The sequence below is a fragment of the Xiphias gladius genome, chromosome 15 (assembly GCF_016859285.1).
Source record: "Xiphias gladius isolate SHS-SW01 ecotype Sanya breed wild chromosome 15, ASM1685928v1, whole genome shotgun sequence".
Lineage (NCBI taxonomy): Eukaryota > Metazoa > Chordata > Actinopteri > Istiophoriformes > Xiphiidae > Xiphias > Xiphias gladius.
Window position 1 is genome coordinate 2,252,284 of NC_053414.1, and position 23,698 is coordinate 2,275,981.

General features: G+C 42.4%; 1 protein-coding gene across 1 annotated transcript in view; it reads right to left on the minus strand.

The window, feature by feature from the left end:
- LOC120799734 (echinoderm microtubule-associated protein-like 6) overlaps positions 1–19,765 on the minus strand; it is a 38,480-nt gene extending 18,715 nt beyond the window's left edge. The window contains 24 exon segments of the mRNA XM_040145058.1: positions 350–481; positions 563–715; positions 904–1,045; positions 1,227–1,354; positions 1,457–1,568; positions 2,718–2,778; positions 2,780–2,915; positions 3,984–4,084; positions 5,116–5,209; positions 5,628–5,733; positions 5,814–6,000; positions 6,134–6,234; positions 6,313–6,419; positions 7,618–7,785; positions 8,202–8,411; positions 8,584–8,840; positions 10,003–10,140; positions 10,224–10,425; positions 11,242–11,377; positions 11,727–11,912; positions 12,151–12,219; positions 12,743–12,841; positions 14,485–14,644; positions 19,224–19,765. Coding sequence (XP_040000992.1) covers positions 350–481; positions 563–715; positions 904–1,045; positions 1,227–1,354; positions 1,457–1,568; positions 2,718–2,778; positions 2,780–2,915; positions 3,984–4,084; positions 5,116–5,209; positions 5,628–5,733; positions 5,814–6,000; positions 6,134–6,234; positions 6,313–6,419; positions 7,618–7,785; positions 8,202–8,411; positions 8,584–8,840; positions 10,003–10,140; positions 10,224–10,425; positions 11,242–11,377; positions 11,727–11,912; positions 12,151–12,219; positions 12,743–12,841; positions 14,485–14,644; positions 19,224–19,420 — 3,382 coding nt within the window. The 5' untranslated portion in view covers positions 19,421–19,765.
- Between the last annotated feature and the right edge of the window lie 3,933 nt (positions 19,766–23,698).

Here is a 23,698-nt window from a genome sequence, read left to right on the forward strand (position 1 = left end):
ATCTGTGACATGTTAGTGTACCATGCTAATGTTTACTATGTTAGCATAAAATATTAGCCTATAAAAGTACAGCTACAGCTGAGTTATTCATCAGTCTTAGAGTTGACAGAAGTAAATGTTGATGGCACCATGTGAAAACCCAGACGATGAACAACGTGGTCAGGATTTGTCCTCTGAAACAATCCATCACATAGTTCTTGAGAGTTTTCAGTCTGAATTCAAGTTTTTGACTGTTTGTTCCCTGCAGCCACTCAGCTAGTAACAGGTAAAACATCACTTTGTGGCCAACAGTTAGCATGTTAGCATAGCATCAGTAGGGGTGTGTTTACAGGTGTGTGAGTGTGCTCACCTCTAGAGTCCCAGTCGATGTGAGTGATGTAACTGCCGGCTCCTTTACAGATGCCGACTCTCTTACTGGTCAGGACATTATAAATGTCCACAAAGGAATCATGGGACGCCACAGCCAGGTACTTCCCAGCATCTGAAACACACGGAGCTATGACTCCCAAATCACCGACCAATCGCCTTCACCTTGTGTCACGCATGTGGTGAGTTTGGGTACCTTGGGAGAAACGGATGTCGGAGATGAGCTCTCTGCGGTGGTGGAAGGTCACCATGTCCTCCAGAGTGTCAGCGTTCACCACCAGGAAGCTGCCGTCATTCAGACCAACCGCCAGAGCTTTGCCGTCAGGAGAGAAGGCACAGCACCGTCCACCTGACAGGTAACACGCAGGTAACATACAGGCAACATACAGGTAACGTACAGGTAACGTGCAGGTAACGTACAGGTAACGTGCAGGTAACGTACAGGTAACACTCAGGTAATGTACAGGTAAAACATATTAACCGGTGAGCATCACATTAAGCAGCGTAACATGCTGTTCGTTTTATCTCCTGTCTCACCTTTTTTGAGTTTGCGGACGGCGACCATGCGGTGATTGGCCGACAGCTCCCAGATCCTCAGAGTTTTGTCATCACTGACGGTGGCGCAAACAGGAAGTAGAGGGTGAGCTGCCAAACCCCAAACCTCCCCTTCCATGTGACCCTGAACACAACACACACACACACACACACACACACACACACACACACACACACACGCACAGGTGATATAGTAGGCAGGTGATGGCTACCGCATCTGTGAGGGAGTGGAGATGAGAAACGTCCAACAGATGGACGTCTTATGTTTCACAATGACTAAATACAATGACCCGTCTCTGTCGGACCTGAACCAGCAGTGTCATGGGCCCGCTCTTGTCGATCTCCAGGATTTCTCCATTCTTTGTTCCCAGCAGGATGTGACCGTGACCCAGAGTGATGGCTCTGATGGATGGGTTGTCCTCCAGCAGCAGACCTGATCCGGAATCACATAATAAATAAAACACCACAGAGAGAAGAGCGGAAACAGGAGACAAATATAAAATACATGTAAAAACTGAAAGCAGGTGTCTGAGACCTTTAGATGACGGAGACAGAGCGGCTCTTTTGATGGCGTACGTCTTCAAACATCTCTCAAACATGTCGTCCCAGAGCTCCACGATGCCATCCTTCCCCCCCGTCACAAAACCCTAGACGGTGAACGCAACACAGGAAACAACACAAAAGAAAACACCACCGCTGATCTTCAGGTCGCCGGGACTTTCATCATCTACATATGATGTTCATCTGAACCCAGTCTTACTTTTCAGATTCAGAGTTTCATAAATATGGAAGTTCAGAGCTACCAGTAATAAAATAAAATAATTTCATCAAACAGAAATGTGAGTTTCTGTGATGGTGGGCAAAAGTCACATTTTAAAAATGTAATTTTTAAGTTTTAAAATGAGTAACGACTGCCAGAATAAAAAACGGAAATACTTAATTATAATAATTATAACTTTACCATGATCATCCACTTTTTCCAATTTGAAAATTAATAATACATTTTTTTGTTCATTCAAATTGAGCAAAAAAACTGAGATTTTGAAATAAACTCATATTTTGAAAACCCAAAAGTTGCAATGATAAAGTAATTTTTACTTTTTATCTCATAATATTACAACTTTTCTTCTTGTAAAATAACACTTTTATCTTTTATTATGTTTGTTTTAATAGTGACTTTTTAAAATAACTCATATTATTACAACTTATTTCATAAAATGAGCAATTATTTGTAATATAAAATTATGAGTTTTTTGCAGGATAGGTTGGATGGATGGATGGATGATAGATGGATGGAGGATGGATGGATGGATGATAGATGGATGGATGGATGGATGGATGGATGATGGATGGATGGATGATTGATGGATGGATGGATGGATGATTGATGGATGGATGATGGATGGATGGATGATAGATGGATGGAGGATGGATGGATGGATGATAGATGGATGGATGGATGATAGATGGATGGATGGATGGATGATTGATGGATGGATGATGGATGGATGGATGATTGATGGATGGATGGATGGATGGATGGATGGATGATAGATGGATGGATGGATGGATGGATGGATGGATGATGGATGGATGGATGGATGATGGATGGATGGATGGATGATTGATGGATGGATGATGGATGGATGGATGATAGATGGATGGATGGATGATAGATGGATGGATGGATGATAGATGGATGGATGGATGGATGGATGGATGGATGATAGATGGATGGATGGATGGATGATTGATGGATGGATGGATGGCTGATGGATGGATAGACGGTGTGTCACCTTGTCCAGGGAGCACACGGGGGCCATGGGATCGTGTGGGCTGATGATGGTCTTGTGTGTCGGTCGTCCAGATGTAAACGTCCCCGTTTGTGGCTCCGGAGAAAACCAGGTCCTCAGATCGACCGTAACACGCCGACATCATCGTCTCCTGTTTCCCCAGGTTGCCAAATATCCCCCGTTTAAAAGTCAGACCGCCACCTGCAGGACGAGGAAGGAAAAAACGTTTTTTAGTGAGTTAGATCCAGGACCTGGTGTCATTAATCATTTAAGAAGGAAAGAGAAGAGATTACAAAAACAAAGAGTATGTAAGGGAACTTTAGTGAGTTAGATCCAGGACGTGTCTAGCCTAGTTTAGCATAAAGACTGCAAGCCGGGGAAAACTGTTAGCCTAGCTTAGCATAAAGACTGGAAGCAGTGGGAAACTCTCAGCCCAGCCTAGCATAAAGACTGGGAGGAATTTGTTTGTAGTGTTTTTAACCAGATTTCAAAAATAATTATTACATAATTTCACGATTATTATTTGAGTTAGTTTAATTACTATTTATTTAATAATGGTTGATTCATTTATGATCAATTGATTTATTGATTTAAGTTCTGTCTGACCTCCTTTTAAACGTGACCAGACAATTTTCTCATTGAGCTGAAAAGGACAGCAAGTGTCTGGTGAAGAGGAGGATGTACAGAGAAAACATGGGGTACATCCCGATGTAAATACATGGATAATTTATAATAATAATTATTATTATTGTTTGATCATTCCTAACTCCTCACTCACAACCTGGAAATTGGCGGGTCCTCCATCTGTAAGGTCGTCCCAGAGCTCTTATTTCTGCTCTGAGGACAGAGGATTGAGGAGACACCAGACCATCCTTCACCAAAGTCTTTTACCGGACAGACACAGCCCTTTGTTATAAAGCTGTTAGTGACTGGACGCTGCAGCTGATCAGACTGATCTTAAACCGCATCACAACATTAGCAGTTTCATACTGAAGGGGACAAATAGTAGATTCAACTCCAACCATTTAAACATATAGTACAGCTGTTAAGACCGAATGACCAGCTGTGATACAGCTGTGGCACTGTCACCAGAAACAGATGTCGCTTGAGACGGCGGTTCAGAGGAAAGGACATCTCATTTCTCTGAAAACGTTTCCATGATTCCTCTCTCCTCACGTCTTCAGTGGGAGGAACTCAGACGTGAAGAAAAGACACAAGTGAAGGAGACATGGATGAAATTAAGGGAACTAGGATGTACCCTGACTTTACCTGAATGTTGCCAGAACTTGACGTGTTTCATCCCCACAGTCACCAGTTTGTCCATCCTGAAAGGATTACTCTTCACCACAAAGATTTTATCTTTATGACCCCTGCAGAACAGAGAGGAGGGTTCATTCTCAAAGGTCAAAGGACCAGTCTGTTCTTATTCTATATCTTTCCTATCATCAACAAAGCCCATGTACAATCTCAAGCCAGCAGTGTGTTAGTGCGTCTCTCAACCCTCCTCTGTGTGTGGCTCTCAGCCCCAAGCCCATTGGTTCCTACTGAAGATGTAAATCTTTATATAGTTTAATATTAAAAAAGGCTCAGTTGTTTCCTAAAACAGCTGCTCAATGTAGTTTTTATCAAATGTTACTCAAACATTGGCTGAAGTGAAGGTTTGTCTTGACTTTCTGCAAAGAGTAAAAATGATCTGTCTACTACTAAACCATCAGCTGACTTATTAAATATGCGGCTTTTGCTGTGTGAACTGGAGCTTCTGCTCATTTTCCCTGAAGCTTAATATGCCTTTTTTCATTTCCCTCTGACTTTAGAGGAGCCAGGACAATGCGCCTCATGCACTGTAATACAGTGAAAAATACAGAATATACGATGGAGTGTTGGGGCCTGACAGTGACAAACAGAAAGGGAATATAAAGTTCTTTAAAGCTTGACGGACAGGTGTGGCTGTGTAACGTAAATATACATAGGTAAAGGTGTGTTAAGACAAGAGTGTAATATTAAGGCAGAGTATTAAGCTGTGTAAAATGATCAGACAATACGTTACATTTACTCATTTGGCAGACGCTTTTATCCAAAGCGACTTACCACTGATCAGACCAGTGGTGCAGTGGTGTGTTGGTAGGTGGGTACAATGTAGCTTCAGTGAACCTGCACCCAATGCAGAGGTGATGCAGATTTAATGTGGTACTGGTTTTGCCTGTGGGGAGGCTCTGCCTTTAAGACTAAAGTCAGGGAAAACAAAATTCTCTGTTTGCAGTAAATGCCACAGATTACTGCACATGAAGGACTGTAACATGTTTGTAGATGTGCACTGATATGCCATATACCTGAATACACGCACCACTACACCTTTGGATCAGGTGAGTATATTAGTCAGGTTGTATTCAGGTGTGCGTACCTGGTCTTGGCCAGTCTCTCTCCTTTCTTCCAGTCCCAGATAACAATGGAGTGAAAATCGTCGATTCCCACCGAAACCAAACTCTTCCCGTCCGCTGAGACGCAGAGAGACAGAGATGCATCAGAGACAGGAGATATCAGACGGACACAGGAGACAGGGGACAGCAGAAGCTGTGTTACCGAACTTATCTCCCCACACGCAACATTTCAACACACAGCGACTTCCTCTTATATGAGCGGGATCTGTGCGCGTGACTGTTGATGGTGACTTGGGGAAACTAAACTGTGCTGAAGAAATCACAAATGGTTTACAGATGATAATTTAGGGATAACAGCTGGTGATGTCTGAATAGCAAATGGTGACATAGAGAGAACAAATAGTGATTTAGGGATAAAAATGGTGCATTAGCGATAACAAGTGGTGCTTTATTGATCGAGATGATGAAGTGAGGATTCAAGGATAACAGGCCAAGATTTAGGGACACCAAATGATGCCCTGCGCGATGACTGTACCTGTGAACTCCAGGGCACAGACTCCTCTGCTGTGGTGTCCCTTCAGCAGTGACAGACACTTGAGCGTCTGGATGTCCCAAACATGGATGGCTGGGTCTCTGCCGACCTGAACGGACAGACAACCAATCAGAAACCGTCTCGGTCATACCGACAGTGACCTGCTGCGCTCTGATTGGCCGGGCATACCTGTGCGGAGGCCACATAGTCCTTGAGCGGGTGGACGATGAGGCAGAGGATGTCATCATCGTGGCCGAGGTAAAACCTCTGACTGTGCTGCAGTCGGTTGTATACGATGGCGACGGCAGCCACGTGGTACACCACCTCCCCCGCCTGACTGTAGAACAGGTTGTTACGACAGTCAAACCCCCGATACCTGCAGGAAACAGGAAACGGGACCGCCACAATAAAGATCAGAGAAAACCTTGCTCTTATAAAAATTCTCTCTGTTTTCAGTCTGTTTGGTCTCAGCTGTGTTGATAGTTTCATTCATAGTTTACTGCTTTTACCCATGAACAAACTGTAGACGAAGCCCCTCCTCCGGAGCTTTCTGCCGCTTCAGAGAACCAATCAGCTTCTTCCTCAGCTGAGGCAGGTCCTCCTTATACACCTGCAGACAGAGACAGGTGAGTCACACAGGTTTTCATTGATTATTTACAGCATGTGATAGTATTTATTTTCTGGTGACCTGACGTTCGTAGCTAGTCTGAGCTTCCTGTTCAATGTCCGAGTCGAGTTCTGGGACGTCCGACACGTCAGAGTCCGACTCTCCACTGTTGGAGTCGGCATAACCCTCTGATGACACCACCCAGAGAAAAAACTTTATTAACAGCATGTTAGTGAGCATGATATATGGTTATCTAGGGATAGTAAATGGGTTTATAGATAGATGTTTGAGGATAACACATGCCATAGTGGGTTTTACAGATTAAACGTTTGAGATAACAAATGGTGTTTAAGTGCATGCTGATGTGACTTAGTGCTACTTCCAGGTAGACATTTCGGGATAACTAATGTTGAATTTAACATCATAATAATGCACATTGTTCCTTACAAATAAAATAAGATAAACTGACAATTTTTAATTTACAGGTAACATTGTAAGGATTAACAATTTTAAATTTGGGATTCGTAAATGGTAATTTTAATTTTTTAAAATGAGGGTAACAAATTATGAACACATAATTTCCTATGTTGATTTAGGGTTATATAGTATTTAGGGATAACAAATGGAGATTTCAAGAGAACATGTGTAGCATGTTATTTCGGGTTTAAACAACAGTTTAGGGAGGACAAATAGCAATGTAGGGTTTACAGATTAATTTATAACAAATGATGATTCATTGCTGATTTAGGGCTATATGGTATAAATCAGTGTTTCTGGGATAACAAATTGGGATATAAATATTACAGATGCATATAGATGTTAATTTAGGGTTTCAGGGGAGAGGTTTAGGGATAACAATGACTAAATGATGAATTTAGAGATAAGCAAGAACAAAATGGAGTTTGGGCATGTTGACTGACACTTAACAGATGGAATTAAAAAAAAAAGAATACAAATAGGTGATTATGGGATAAAATATATTAAATGAAAAATTATGAATCATGTCCTGATTTTGATGTATAATTTACAGATAGCAATTTTGAGATAACAGCGGTGATTTAAAGGAGCGATAGTAAATAGTAAATTTAAAGATGGTAAATTTAGGGTGACATGATATGGTCTAATTAATAGATTTATAGATAACAAATTGTAATTTAGTGTTTACAGAAGTTGAATCAGGATTTAAAGTGATGTGACATGTGACATTTTTTAATGGCATTAAGGCAACAACCATGCATATTTAAGGGATTTAAGTCTGCTGTTACGAGGGCTCAGTTGTGGTTAAGATCAGAACCAAATTCATCAAGTCATTCCAGGACAGTTTGTTGTCCAGCACGTGGCCATCGATACTGGGATAAATGTTGAGGTGGTAAATCTTGGTCTTACCTTGGAGGAGGGGCTCCAAGACGCCATTCATGACGCCTTCAGGTAGGAACCTCCACTGGAAGACAGCATGGTCGGCGCCGCCAGTGCTGATGACCCACTGCAGGTCATTGGACCAACGAACATTGGTCACATGGGCAGAGTGACCAATGTACTTCTTGAATTTGGCTCCTGTTTAATGAAGAAGGCACAGAGTTTACAGAGGAAGACTGAGGATTCATGAAGCAGTTTGATCCAATAGGTGTTAGAAAAAACTCATCTGGGAACTGAGAAATAAAGGACATACTACATCGAGAGTAGGGATGGAGTCCAGTAGAATTTTAAGTCCTTAAAAATCCCTTATAAAAAGTTCAGCTTTCAACATTTGTAAGTAACTAAAGTTAAAAACTTTAATAAGAAACTCAAAGAATCAAGGTTGCCCCTAAAGTTCATGCTCCATCAGAAAACGATTCACACGAAGCAGCAAACATTTTGGGCCAAAAACCTAAATTCAGACCTCTGGTTCCTAAGTACCTTAGGAGGGTACCTGGAAACATTCCTGCAGTTGAAAAGAGCTCTAGGTGGACCAGACTGTTTGTCAGACTGACCTTTCTTCAGACAGGGGAACCTAAAGAGTTTGACAAGGCCAAGATCGTCTCCGGTCACCAGCACGGCACTGCTGTAGTTGGCATCCACAGAGTTCACATTGGTGACATTGGAGTATTTGGGCCAGATGCCATTCACCTCAGCCCCAATGACACCTGTCCATGTCATCCAGTGGATCCCCTTTGCCTCCTCTTTAGGAACCAGCTTCCCTGCTAGAGGACACAGGAAGAGGTTAAAAGGTCAGGAGGTCACTGATGTTCAGGAGATAAGTAAATCCCAAGTTAAGTTTCGTGTCAAGTCAGTTAAGGCCCAAGCCAAGGAAGGTAACTCCTAAAACTAGTCCCATATTAAGAAATGTTAAATCCCAAGTCAAGTCCCAGGTACCTGGCATCCTGTAGAAGAGCCGCTCTCCAGTGCCATCATTGGTCTGCAAGAAGCGGCTGTCGACTGACCAATCTAGGTGGGTGATGAAGGACGTGGAGCGGCTACACTCGCCCACCTTCTTGTAGCGCTGGGCGACAGCGTAGACATCCACCAGCCCGTCGTTTGATCCTACTGCCAGGAAGGAGCCATCTGGAGAAAACTTCAACTCATGGATCACCTCCTTCCTGTCCTTGATGTGCACAACCTCCGTCATGTCCCTGAAGAAAAGGGATTTTTACCTCATGTTCATAAGCAAATTAAACAATCTATAAATGTCAGTCTGGTTATTCTCAATAAGGTTCCAATCTCTGTCTTCCAACCAGAGCCATTTTTGGTCGGAAACTGAATCCAGGTACCAAATAATGGCAACTGTCCATCCACACGGACCAACATGATTTGTGGAGTTCCCCAAAGCTCAATCCTTGGTCCTCTTTGACTTAACATATACATGAATCCATTGGGATATATTATGCAGATGACACCCAAATTTATATTGATTCAAGATTCTCTCTGTATATACAGGAAGCATGTACTTTCTTCAGCTAAACAGAAAACTGAAATAATTGTCTTTGGTGCATAAGAAGAAAGGTTAAGAGTCAGTGCTCATCTCGACTCTTTGTCTTTGAAAACCAAAAACCAAGTCAGAAATCTTATAAGCATTAAAGCAACATTAAGCAACTATTTTACTTTAAAATAACAGCTTCAAAATCATTTTGATGGCACATCTCCCTTGTACAAGGGAGAATGGTGCCTTTTTTCATTCTCACTCCACGCTCTTAACACCTGTTCTTGCACTGTGAGATGTGCGTAACGCTTTATGGCATGACATCACACACCACCAACTATGGGTCTTCACCCAGCTATAAGAAAAAGCTAGCTCAGTAATTTTTTCTTTCATTTACCAACCCTTCGATGAATTTTGTGTTTTATTGCCTGAATGGCTGATAGGCTTTGCTTTCTGCACATGAGCTGTTAGTGTCTAGGGGGACGCTGCTTCCAGTAGCCTTAACCGCTTGGACTCGGAGCACAACAGCACTGAATTCACCAGCGTACTGAAATTAACATTCGAGGATGCATAGCCTGCTGTTGCCACTGCTCAGGTAAAGTTGCAAAGTCTTGCTTTAAGTTGCACAAAAACACAATAATCCAAGAAATTTTACAGTAATCGTGTACCCTGAGTTAAAAACAAATTCATAATTATTTAATAATAACAATAATAATAATTAATTAACTGTCACATAAAATCCATACCAAAGTCTGCATACTGTCATCTTACAGAGAAATTCTGGTATTTTTTTGGTTTTACATCACATTAATAAATGGATAGATGAACAAAGTTTATTAGCAACACCATCTTCAGCCCTGTATAAGTGAAGTCACCTGACACGAAGCACAGTGAAGGATCCGTCCTTCATGCCAAGAGCAAGCTGAGAGCCGTCATTGTTGAAAGAAACACTTCGAACAGATTCCTCCATGTTACAGCGAGCCAGCAGAGTGTGGTCAGGAAGACTCCACAGCCTAAGAGACGGACAGGTGAGAGATAAACTCAGGTAATAAGCAGCCTGGCGGTGGTGGTTGGGGTGTTGGTGGGTCAGACTGACCTGACGGAACGGTCATCACTCCCGGTGACGGCAACCGGCTGTTTGGGATGCAGATCGAGTGCCCACAGCTCGCCCTCACTGTGACCCTGCATCAGCAAAACCGGTTTGTCCCGGTCTCGTACCATGACCTCAAAGATCTCGCTGTCCTGAGTACCTGCCAAGATCCGGTCAGCCTTCCAGCAAACACTGCGGATCGACAGACCTGAAACAGAAAACACACCTGACTGTTCTTGACTAGACCAGTGTGGAAACATTTAACAGCAACAGCAGGTTATTTTGTGCTTCACTCATGTGTTCAAGAGTTTTTCAGCAGCCTCTGAGATATGTTTGCTCCTGTTTGGGGGAAGCATTGGGGTGAAAACCAGCAGCAGTAACAAAAGGATTTATTGAGGTTATGACTGGAACCAACGGGTTCCAGTTTCATGTCCTAACAAAGTGGGGTCCTGGTCCAGGTTTTTGAAACCTAACCCGATGAAAACCTCAGAAGCTGACAAAACTGGGACTTTGCCAACAAACCTCAGTTCTTGTCCCATAATCCATGACCGTCAAATTTCAGTATCACACTCTGGATGAATATCCAGACATTTCAGTCACTCGGATGCTCATTTAATCTGTTATTGGAAGAATGTTACAAATACAAACTCTTTTTGAAAATCTTTTTAACAACTTATAAGATGAAGTCACTAATAACATTATCCACTGTCCTCTTTTCAACATTCCTCTTAGAACAGATTTTAGGAATCCCTGAGGAAGTTACGTACAAAATGTAATCACTTGCTCATTACATATAACTATTAACTAACAATTAGTCATCGGTAGAAGTTATTAGTTACAGTTAATTTTAAATTACTTTGTAACACCTCCCCATTGAACAGCAGGAGTCACCAGTGCAGCAACAACTTGATCTCTCACAGGCTTCCCATAAAGCCAAAACCATAACAACCTAACACCAGATCTGGCGGCTGGTGGATTTGATAACTATCATGTTTTAGTCTGACACAGACAATGAGGTCCAGACCTTTGTATCCCTGCTCGGCCTCTCTCAGGTCGATCTTGGTGATGGGTTTGAAGTCGATGTCCCACAGTCTGATGCATCCGTCCCGTCCTCCGGTGGCGAATCCTTCCTCACAAGCGTGCATGCTGAAGATCCCTGCCTGAAATACAGGAATAAGCCCCTTTCCCATCAGCCCTGCTGCTTCTCCTCCTCTCTCCCTGCAGAGGACCGACACTGGTAATGCCGTGAAAGAGCAGTGCCCTGTGCCTTTTTCCCGCTGTGAAACCTCAGCAGACTTCCCTCTAAAACTGACATTGTATTTGACTTCTGGCTTTACACTCTAGTCTAAAAAACCCCAGTGCTGCAGCTACAGGAAGATTTTGGAGGAAAATCTGCTGACAATGAAGCTTCGACTTTATTCTAAGGACTTGCATGCCAAACACATTGGCCACATCAAATACTGTTGCATCTTTTGATGCACGTCAACTGACTGTTTGTTTTTTTATTACCCCGTGTGCAGCCTGTACGGTCCTGATCAGAGTGATTCCTCTCCACACGTAAACGTCTCCGTTCAGAGCTCCAGAGTACGTCAGCTCGTCTTTGGCTGCGGAAACACACAGGATGGTCTGCAGGTCGCCTGTCTTCCCGAAAATCCCTCGCTTCGGAGTCAGAGCGTTCCCACAAAGAGTCCAGAACTAAAGATACATTTGTATTATTCTATCATATGTCATTATCATTATTGTCATCCTTAAAACAGTACTCGTGTGATACATATGTGAAATAATCAAACGTTAGTCAGAACAGACATTAAAAATACCAAATAATCACGTTAAAACCAAACAAAACTCATCATTCAATAAATGATACATTTCAGTGAAAACATCCGTCATGTTAAAGTGTGTCTGCGAAACAAACATGGAGGTCCTGTCTCACCTTGATGTGTTTGACTCCACAGCTGACCAGTCGGCTGGACTGGAACGGATCCCAGGCCACGTCAAAGATCTGCAGGAAAACCATCATCAATACATCACTGAAACTGATCAATGATGAACCAATCGACACTGAAAACGATCAATACTGAACCAATCAGCACTGAGACTGATCAGTACTGAACCTGAGATATTTAGCATGTATGTGTGCTGAAATCATCTGTTGCACTCTGTTTGTTTCCACCTGAAACATGTTGTAATTTTAAGAGAAATTCTTTCAAACTGTACATTTATATTTATTTTGGACTGATCATTTTATTCTTTATTTCTACTATTTTTTCAAAATACTGTTGCCATAAATAGAATGGCATCAAAAAATAATGTTTTCTGATGCACAATCCATAGTTCTGTGTTTAATCAAATTTCAGTTGAAAAGAACGAAGTGAAATTTTCCCAGGAAGGAATCCTTTTCAAACAACCCGATGTGTCTAGATCCTCTTCGGGTGTTTCTCCTCCCCTCGTCTCACTGTTCCAGGGCTTTATGGTCAGTCTTTCCTTTTCTTTCTCTTTAAATGTGAACGAATGAGGAGTCGTACTCTGTCTGAGTGTCCGGTCGCTGTGGCAAGGACTCGTCCTCTCCTCCAATCCCAAACACACACCGTGTTCTTGGCATCCAGACCGACCGACGCCAGCCGCTACGACAGACAAGAAAAAACATGTAAGAGACAAGTAAGATCCATTTAGTTTTACTTTGTTCAGACGTTCAAACACTGATCCATATGTAAACCAACACGTAGCTTCCCCCACCAAAAACATTCACACCACAGAACTGGAGGATGTTATCTCTCGTAAACTGATTGACAAGTCGTAATTTAGTGAGTCTAATGAGTTATAAACTAAATAATGTATATGAGCATTTGGTTGCATATATATATATGTATAAATGATTGATATAGGGCCGCAACTAACTATTATTTTCATCTTTACTTCATCTAACAATTATTTTCTTGATTAACTGATTATTCTTTGGCATATAAAACATCAAAAAAGAATGAAAAATGGCCATCACAATATCCACAGTCAAAAATATGTTTTATAATATATTATTACAAAACCGTTATGTCAGACCAAAGCAGCCAATATTCCCATTTAAGGAGGTGGAACCATCCAAGGTTTGCAAATTTACTATGAGAAACAAATAAAAACAAAAACAGGTAATACAGGGATTAATGGTAGACATCGGTTACAGTTAAGCTACTCTGTCAGTATATGAGTATAAACAGTAAATGGTGTAGTTCTATATGGTGGAATTCCACAAGGCAGCATCCTGGGGCCCCCTGCGTTTCTTAAGAGTTCATATGAGCTGATGGTTAATATATTTATAATATATTTTTGTATTTACTTTTTAATTTCAATAATCCTTGTTTAGATATTACTTTCTATAGATGTATTTTTTTAATTCACAAAAATATCTGTATACAAATTTTACAGTAGATGTGGGCAGGGTCTAGAGATGTGATACTGAAACACTTACTACAAAGTTTTAGAACTCCAGAAAGCCCTGTAGAAAGGAAGGTTGGATCATAAACTCTGAGGGTGAAAGAACCAAAAGATCCTGCACAGTAAAATCTAATTCATGAATTTTAACACCTGAAACCTAAATTCAACTTTTAAGACAAAATAAATCAGACCTGCTTCTGTTTCTGTTCTTTAAAGTGTATTGGATGTTGGTTCTTTTTTGAGTCCAACAGAACGACAGCAACAGTTCACTGTTCGGTTAATCCAAGGCAATCATGGTGTCAAGTAGTTTTATTACATTTTGGCACTAATAGTAGGGTTTAATAAAACTATGATGATTAATGTGATAATGCTGTTTACTGTCATATTTTTAGTCACAATAATCCTACCATGAAAATGTGAAAACAGCCCATCCCTAGCAGTATATATATGTATAACTTTAGCTTTTTATAAAATGAAATAGTTAAACAATAAACCTAAATTAATCAAATCAAATAATAAATATAAGCCTTTATTTGAGCCCCACCTACAAAAAAAGGGTAAACTGAGTCCAAATAAAAGTACTGTGAAATGAGAAAGCTATTGACACAAAACAGGCCATAATAGTAAAACAGTAATAATCATTAGGCCATATTGAAAAATGTCTAAAAACAAACAATCAAACAAAAAGTGGGGGGTCCCTGCAGTGAAATATGGTTCCAGATAAAAATAAAGCTGCTCTGAAGTGTCTTAAATATACGAACGGCTCTTTTGGTCATTTTGCATGCACTCTGAGACAGGTAAAAACCTGTGACATCATCGCGAGGGGGCGTGGTCGCACCTGTCCGTCAGAGTCGAAGGCGAGACAGGCCACTCCATGTGTGTGGACATCCCTCAGGATGGAGACGGTCTGCATGGCGTAGGTGTCCCAGATACAGATGTACGGGTCCTTACCCACCTGACCTGTCGCCACCTGGATCTTATCTGGATGGATTGCCAGACTAGGGGGTCGGGGGGTTAAGAGGGGTTGGGAAGAGACGTTTAAAATGTTTAAAAAGAAGACTATTTAATGTAGATGTTGCGATGTCTCACTCTAAATAAACGAGCTGGACCACCAAACTAAAACTGTCATCAGTAGACCGTGTTGTGTTTATAAAAGAAGAATGTGTCTCCTCACACAGACTCTAGATCAGCACACACAAAGGTTACTGCAGATTTCTGCAGGTGAAGAGGTGGAGTCGTAATTTAAGAAAAGAGACTTAACCTGATACTACAGGTTTGTTTCTTTAGGTTGTTTTGTGATTTCACTGAATGTGTTATTATATTTTCAGTCTACAGAGTGTTACAGAAAATGTCAATCAAAGGCACATTTATAAAGTTCATTTTAAATTATTTACGAGTGATGATTTTTTACATTCTTTTCATTTACACTGGAGCCATTATCTCCCTGTTAGGGAGGAAAAGGATGTTTTTGTAGTTAAAGCAAGGGACTTAAACATGTAAGAAAAATGTAGGTATAAGTATTAGTCAGATATTGTATGAGAAAGTTTGTACTGTAAACTGCGATGAATCAAAAACTGCAGCAGGAACCAAAAAGCTGAACAGGAGTTTGATAGCTGAAAGTCTTCTGACCTGTTTTAAGCTTAACTGAAGTCTCTAGCTGAAAGTATGTTGAAGTAGTTGAATTTCAAAGGGGATTTTTATGCACTTCTCCTTAAAAAATGCATAACTCATTAATTATAAGAGATATCAACAAGCTGTTTAGAAGCCCATACGGCCTAGTAAGTGGCGAAACTGCATCAAACTCAGCAGCCTTATTTGTGGTCTCAGTCTGTACACTTGAGCTAAATTTGGTTGAAATTGGATGAAGCATTGAAGAGTTATAGTAGGTTGAATAGATTTGACAAGATGCACAAACGTTTGTTGGCCAATCATGGAAAAACAACACCTGCTATCTCAGATCAAACATGGCGGCGGTGTTCGGGGTCAAGCAGACATGGTATGTTCCAAGTTTGATGAAGTTTGGATGAAAGATGTAGGATAGGGAGTCAAAAGTATGTCGAGCAAAACATTCAAAATGGTGGCCCATTTTTTAGGACGCAAATGGGAGCGGCCTATATCAATCTCTTCCGCATCATCCACTGAATCCACAGAAACGGCATTTTTCTTCTACGCCTCAAGGTTGCCGAGACATTAGCCAAAACAATGTGGCGCCATCGCCACCATTTTAACCTCCGCCACAGAGGTTGTGTTGTCACCTGAGTCTGTTTGTCAGCAGGACTATGCAAAAACTACTGAACCAATTTGGGCACGGACCAGGCAAGAGCCCGTTACATACCGGGGCAGATCTGGATCATTTATTTTTACTTTGAATTTTTTTCTCTGAAGTCTGGTAAACCTTGTTCCACACTGGCCTTGGTGGAGGTCTGCGCTCTACTGGGTGCATTTTCTAGTTGAGTGTGTGATATATGGGGAAGCTGTTCACCCAGCTTCCCCGTATTCAGTGCTTCAGTCTTGTGGCCTTTATAGTTATTGAGATATTCATCATGATTCATCACATTTCATCATGTTTTCTCATTCCCCATAGAAAACCATTTTTAAAAAATCATAAAAAAAATGAATGAAAAATCAACCGTGACAGAAATCTGCACCGACGTAAAAGCACCCATCTCCTAAACATGCTGATGATTTTAGCTTTGGATCCTTGTTTCTGGCTGCAAGCGCAAGTCAAAAGTTCAGAATAAAGAGCGGCGAGAAGCGTAGTGTGATGCAGTTACACTGAATGATATCAGTGTTCGGATCCGACTGCGTTAGGACTCGGAGAAGGACGATGAGTTTTGCCCTAATCCCCTGCGTGCACCTGTCCCTCTCACCTAGCACAGGCGCTGCCTCGCCCCTCCCCTGCTCCCTCCTGGGGAGGCGCCTCAGTCTGAAAACCTCAGATTTGAAACAGAGGCCGTTGCGACAGAGCAGAGGATGACGGGAAGGACCCCGTTCCGACCGTCAGCAGCTTCACCGGCATGTCTTCGTCATCACTTTTTCCTCGGGCTGTCAGCTCCCATCAGGCCGCGGGACTCAACCACCAACCCCCACCTCCTGCCGCCATCGATCACCGTCGGCGGTGTGTTCGGCTGATTTGGTGGAGAAGGAGCATTCCAGTAGTTTTCCTCTCTAACCGATTCACTTCTGATCGGTCAGAGACACTTTCCGTCCATGAATCGGTCATTGACGGTGAATGGTTTACATTAGCACTAATCTTCCTCAATAAACTTATGAACATTAAATCTGAGTTGAATCCACAACCACGAAACATAGAACGTTTTACTGCTGCAGCGAAAAGCCCCAGTTTACCTCACATTGTATAATCTGGTTAAACACACATTGTTAGAAGTTTGCTCCACTGAAGTTTGGACTCTGTCAGGTCCTCCATCCTCCATCCTCTGGTCCTGGTCTTGTAGAGGGGCTCTGAGTCAAATCTGCTTTTCACACCTGAACTGTTTGTAGTTTTTATTTGTTGCTCATCTGTTGTAAAGTTGTTCTGCGTCAGTAATGAACAGACAGAAAACCTCGTCTTCTTCCATCACTGGAGAACCAACAGTTTTCTTCATTATTCCCTGAAGCCCGAGTGAACGAATCCGACGTCCAGTTTTGTCAAAAACACAAGGATGTTGACTGTCAGAGAAAACTGGGAAAACCAGCAAATATTCACATGTGAGAAGCTGGAATCAGTGAATCTTTTGGCATTTTTGTTTTAAAAATGATTTAAATGATTAATTATTGATAATCACCTAATTGACTGATCAACTGATCATTGTAACACTCAGATGTCTCTGTTCAGAGCGCAGTTTGGGGGCATATCCAAAACACAGTTTCATACCCAGTTACAGCCCCAGTGGAGGTGTGGTTTTTGCTCAGCAGTGAACTGGTTTCACTCCTGTTTAAATACATGTTTTTTCACTATTATTTCTCTTTTATTTGCAGTTAGAGAGTGAAACGTCTTCTTGTCACGAATTGTTGAGTTTATTGTTCAATTCTTCTGACTGAGAAACGAATGTTTTAAAAAAGATAAAGAGTGAACGTGTCCTGTAACAGAGTCTACGTGGATCCTCTGTTGTGTTTTTCTGGTTTCTGGCTGATTTTGAACCATCAGGCTGAGCTGAACTGGGTCAGAGAGAGACCTGCAGATGTGCCTGCAGCAACATCTGCAACATCTGTCAGAGTGAGTGTGTGTGTGTGTCTCTCTCTCCACGATTGTGTGGACATTTTTTTTGTCCGAAACCATCCTTGTGAGGACATTTCTACACTGTGACATTTCGGCCAGTCTTCACAACTATAGAAAGGCCAATGTATGTGTGTATGTGTGTAATCTCTCTCAAAAAGAAATAAAGGAGGATCTTACTCACGGCTTCATCTGTTGTTTCCAAGGAAACCAAGGAAACTTTGAGTACGTATCAGCCCAGAGAGATTTAAATCCCATAACGCACCTGGATAGGGGTGTCATCAGAGCCTCCCTGCCTGGTCATGGGGTCAAGTCTCCCTCAGTTTTACATATTCAGTGTAATTCAGTCAATAATGTCTCTAAACAGCCTTTTTAATGTCCTGCAGCCTGAGCGAAGAACCAGCAGGACAGACTCAGAATCACAAATTACAAATTACACCTGTAACGTCACCAGAAGCTAAAGTACCGACCAAGGTAAAACACAGTGACTGCACATCTGGTCAAAACCGACTTACAACCTGAATCTGACACGTTTCACTATAGGAAAAATATTATTTAATTTTTCCGTTTCCTGTTACTCTATGTTTCTGTAGGACTCGTCTCTGCCATGGAAAGAAGCAAACTACAGCTAAAGTCCAGTTGAGTAATTGATTTTCCCTGACTTGTTGTCTGTAAATGAAAGATATCCATTTTGATGAACTGAGATTTTGGTATTTGAATTTGTTTTTCCACATAATTAAATAAAACAGCAGCTAAATCAGTTCACAAAAATAACGGCTACACTCCTGCTAAAGCTAACTAGCTCAGCAGCTCTCCGTAGCTGCATCTCATATTTGGACTCGAGTGAATTTCATCTGATTTGTTGGTGAACCTTAAATCAATATTGGTATATTATATGAGTATAAATAGGAATAGTGCTGGGACAGACAGAAGCTGATCCAAACGCAGAAACACTTGACTGCTTTCAGCTCTGGACTGTAAATAATAATCAAACTAAAGATAAAAAGGATCAGAAGCTGTCAGTCGATACCGTTGTGTGGGCAGTGATTTGTTTGGGTAAAACGATAAAACAGTAAAATAATCAGCCTGAAAAGACATAAAATGAAAACATTACAGCATTTTCTATCTGTTTTACTGTTTGACTTTCAGTCTGAAAACTTCTCTCAGCTTCAGCCTCACTGTTGCTGTAGTTTCAGCTCTCTGCCTGCAGGGGGCAGCGCAGCAGACCGTTGTCTTGCCGCATGTCAAGTTAGCATAGCTAGCATACAATCCACCGAGCTGCAAGTTCGACCCGTTTCACCTTTAATCAGCCGATTCTCTGAGGATGTTCACCTGACACCCGCCTCACGGGAACATCTCACCTGATGATGTCATCGTTGTGTCCCAGGTAGAACTTCTGGGTGTGTTCTCGGGTGTTGTAGACCACGCCCACCCCGGCCACGAAGTACACCACCTCTTTTCCCACGGTGTAGTACAGGTTGTTTCGACACTGATGACCCCTGTATCCGTGGATCCACTCCAGCCTCAGCTGGCAGCGGGGAGCCGTTTTATCCGACATGTTCCCTCAGAACCTGAAGCTCAGCGTTGAACATCGACGGAATAAACAAAAACTAAGGTCTTCCGGGTTTGAACCAGGAGGTCTGATCCGTTCTGAGCGGGTCCGTCCGGTCCGACAGCGATGTAGCATCTGCTGCGAAAATCCCCTCCTGCACGAACACGAAAGCGGTCGAATCCGTGTCCATCCAAATCTGCTGCCGGTCCTAACACCGATGGGTCCTGCAGTCTATCTCTGTAGTCTCGTTAACTGTGCAACATCCAACTACGCTTCCCATAATTCCAACCTGCAGCTTCTCCAACAAACTCAGCAGAAGGTTGTGTTTCACATAGTGAATTCGTCAACAACAAAAAGGAACTTTTAGTTGCAGTTACTTTTAGTTTTTTTTACAGTTAAAGTTATAAACTGTAAGAGTTATGGCTGAGTTACACACACACACACACACATATGTGTGTGTGTCACTACAGGACTTTGTTTGTGCTGCAAATGTTTAACTACCTGCTGAACGCTACGTCCTAAAAACTGTTAAACCCGGTCTCTGCGAATGAAAATCCCTCGAGCTCGTGTTTCATCAGCCTCTTATTCATGAATAAAACTACGTACTGGCCCTTTCATTCTTTAAAGAGGGTTCAGAAATGACAGGAGGATAAACTCATCTCTACAAAATAAACCTAATTTTGTTGTGAGTGTATGAATGAAATGTTCACGTAGTTTAGCTGCTCACCTTCCACATATGAACTGGTTGTCAAGTTCAAGTTTGACCCGACGTCGTCAGGCTCCAAATTAACCCGACGTTCAAGGTGAAATGTCACAAAACCGTGTAACAACCGGCCAGTGTGACCCAATCGATCAGCAATCAATCTGATCGGAAGAAACTATGGTCGTCACGGAGCTCGTACACAAACGTGACACCGGTAACATTAGATATCGTTAAATGTTTTGCTTTGGTTTTTGTTTCCTTTTTTATCATTTTATATCCAGAAATGTAAAGTCAATAAAATCATTTACGGAAGTTTTCATCTCAAAACAATGAGGCACGTTAGATAAAAAGCGGCGGGAAAATGATTGGTTTTGTTGAACATTATCAGGCGAGTCTGATTAAAGTGAAGTCCCTGTTTTTAAAACTACACCAAAGTACGATATAGACATAATTATCATGATATCGTGTTTTAAGGATATTGTTGTGACATTATGAGGTTTTTCATTAACGCCTAAAAACTTTTTGCTTTAGTGGTTAATTTATGAAAACAGGTGATGGAATCATGGCGGGAAAACATCCCGTCACTTTCTGCCGAATTTTATCAAAAAACTGCTTTTGTCACAGTAAAGTCTCGAGAAAGCTGCGATCAAATCTCGTGGGGATTTTAGTAAAACCGCGGCGGTTCTTGTGTTAAACCTCGACACGGCTGACACCGGATTATAAATGATACTTGAGCGCAGGTAGGTTCTGGTCGTGGCCCCGTAAAGTGGACTCGGAGCCTGGCGTGAACCTGGAAGCGGCGGCTAACGGCAGTCCACCGGGAACCTGCGGGAACCACCGGGAACCTGCGGGAACCTGCGGGAACGGGTCTAGCCGGAGCAAACGCTTTCTGGGCACAACGCGGGACGTTACAGGAAGTCTGCGGGTGTCGGTGTTTGAGAAGGTCACTGTAAAAGATGAGCAGAAATGCGAGGAGACCACACGCATCAGCGGCTCCTGTCACAACATGAAACCGAGCCCTGGACGGAGCCTACAATCTCCGGGTTTCTGACCGAGCTTCCGTCGGCACAATAACCGTTCAAATCCTCGGACGAGGCGTGTGAAGCCGAAACCGCAGAAAATCCCTCCGCTGATTCCTGCCGCCGTCTGTCCGGAGATTACAGCGACGATTTATCACCGTCAGCCCGCATCCAAACCCTGGGAAAACCAGCATCCACACCGTCCGGCGCCGACGGCCCCTGGTCCTGCGGGCCGGGGGAGAGGCGCGACAGCCCGGCACAGACCCGGAGCAGCTCCCCGGCTCACAAACAGCCCCAAAAACCCCGAAAATGATGAAGGAAAGTCGGGGTATTAACGGGAGTCCCAGGCATCACCGACAGCGCCAAGCGGAAACAATGCGCATCGACACTTCCTCTCACGACCTTCAAAATAAAACACCGCCTGCCCAATATACAAGTTCCTTGTATATTCTGTTATTAGGTGTTTTCTACTCTTGTTATATGTTTATACAGGTTTTACTTTCGTGAGGTCGAGGAGATGACAAATGTTAATATTCTCTTTCTTACATGGAAAAAACTTTGTGGCTGAAAAAAAAGTTTTTGACCTGTCAGTGCTGGATGTTAAAAAGCAGAAAAGTACAAAACTCAAAATACAGATCAGACACAAACATTTGAAGTTTGTTTTAGAAGATTTTTTAATATCATTACATGGACTCCTGCACAATATCAGAGCAGTTATTAAAAACACTAAAGCTCGGGTCAACGCACCCCACTGAGACCCCCCACACACACACGTTTCACTGTAAACACGTCAACTGAATGAGTGTCAGTGAAGACGTTGTGAAGGCCGCTCCACCACACGCCCTAACTCCTCGTCGCCAAGGGGGTGACTGAGACGCCTGCGACCGATCTGAGGTGATGAATCACGGGGAGATTTGCCTGTTTACAGGCTGCAGCTGCCTCTGGACGCTCAGGACGAAAAGACCGTTGAAGTCCTGTTCCAATGCGCAGGTACAGTTTCCACACACATCTGCAGGTGTATGATAATGTAAAATACCATAACTGATCCAGGAACGGGGGCTTGCCTCGCCTGTCCGGACCTCACGTCGCTGCTGAGATTTTTAAAAGGGATTCTGCCTCACTTTCATATGACGAACCGAGCCGTTTTATCGTGAAGGCCGCGGTGCAGACTTCCGGCCTCTCTTGCGCTAACCTCCGCGAGCTTCCCGCCGCTGTCACGGCGTCGGGTCAGGTGCGGTTTTAGCGCAGCGGCTTCATGAATCACAGACTCAGCTCAGGATGCCCCAGTGGATGATGGGGGCTGTAGTCGTGCGGATGCCGCTGGCGGGAACAGGTGAGAGAGCTGAGAAAAATGCTCAGGTATCAAAGGAAATAAATGAAACCAAGATATTTTTCCATCAGATTATTGCGACTAGTTTTTTAACGCTCATTCAGTACGGAGAGCCAGGAGTGCCAAGAAAAAAAAATACCTTTGATCGTTAAAACATGCCAAACAAAAACCCACCAACTATAAATGACATTAAACTACAGGTGCCATAATTTAAACGGCAGCTGCATAATATTATAAATACGTAGTTTAAAAAATATATTAAATGATTTAACAGCTCTGACTAATGTTCCTGTTAACACTTTACATGACTAATGTTAGCTGTAATCACATTTGGTTAGCTAGCTATTTACAGTATTTCACGCTACATTCAAAATATTTGCTTTCAAAATGAACACGTAACAGCAAATTATCGACGCAAGTTTACCCTTTGAAACAGGTAACTTCACCTTCCTGATGATTTCACATAGGATCATTTTAGCATTCGCTAGTTCAGTGGTCAAGGCCTTATTCACCGCGACCGCAGAGAAAACCAGGCCTTTATTTTGAAACATAGTTTACATTACAGACAGACCTTTGTTTTTCAAGCCTCCCTGTTTTTGAATCTGGTCCTGTTTTGTTTCTTTCATTTTACTGTTGATTCTGTTTGCTGTTAACTGGACTCAGACTTATTCTGGTCCTGAACTTTAAAGTCCTACAAACCTTTAGCTTTAGCTTTAGCTTTCAGCCATGAGCAGCAGAAGCTAACAGCCAGCGGGAGGATTCCCCATCTGAACTCCCATCTGCTGCAGATTAACTGACACACCAAGTGACTGACTTCAGATCAGATCCTGAACCTGATCCTGAACCAGAACCAGAACCAGATCTACCTGCTGTTGCAGAGATCCTCTCTGACAATCAGAGGCAACACTCTGTCATTTATTGCAATCATGTTTCATTAATGTAAATTCAGCGACACAGTATCTCATCTTTAACAGCCCATTACCAGTCTTTCTTTTAATCTCAGCATGAACTTGGACCTTACTCGATATTTTTCTCATTTTCATTTTAAAATGCTAATGTTAGTCACAAACGTCTATAAAAACCTGAAGATAAAGTTATATCTGCAGAGAAGGCCTTAATCCCCTCACAGTGTATGTTCAGGACACCTAAGTAATGGTGCCATTACTTTACCTGTAAAATTCCTCGAATTTTTTGGGGTGTAATGACGTGAGGAGACTTTTATATTCAACAGT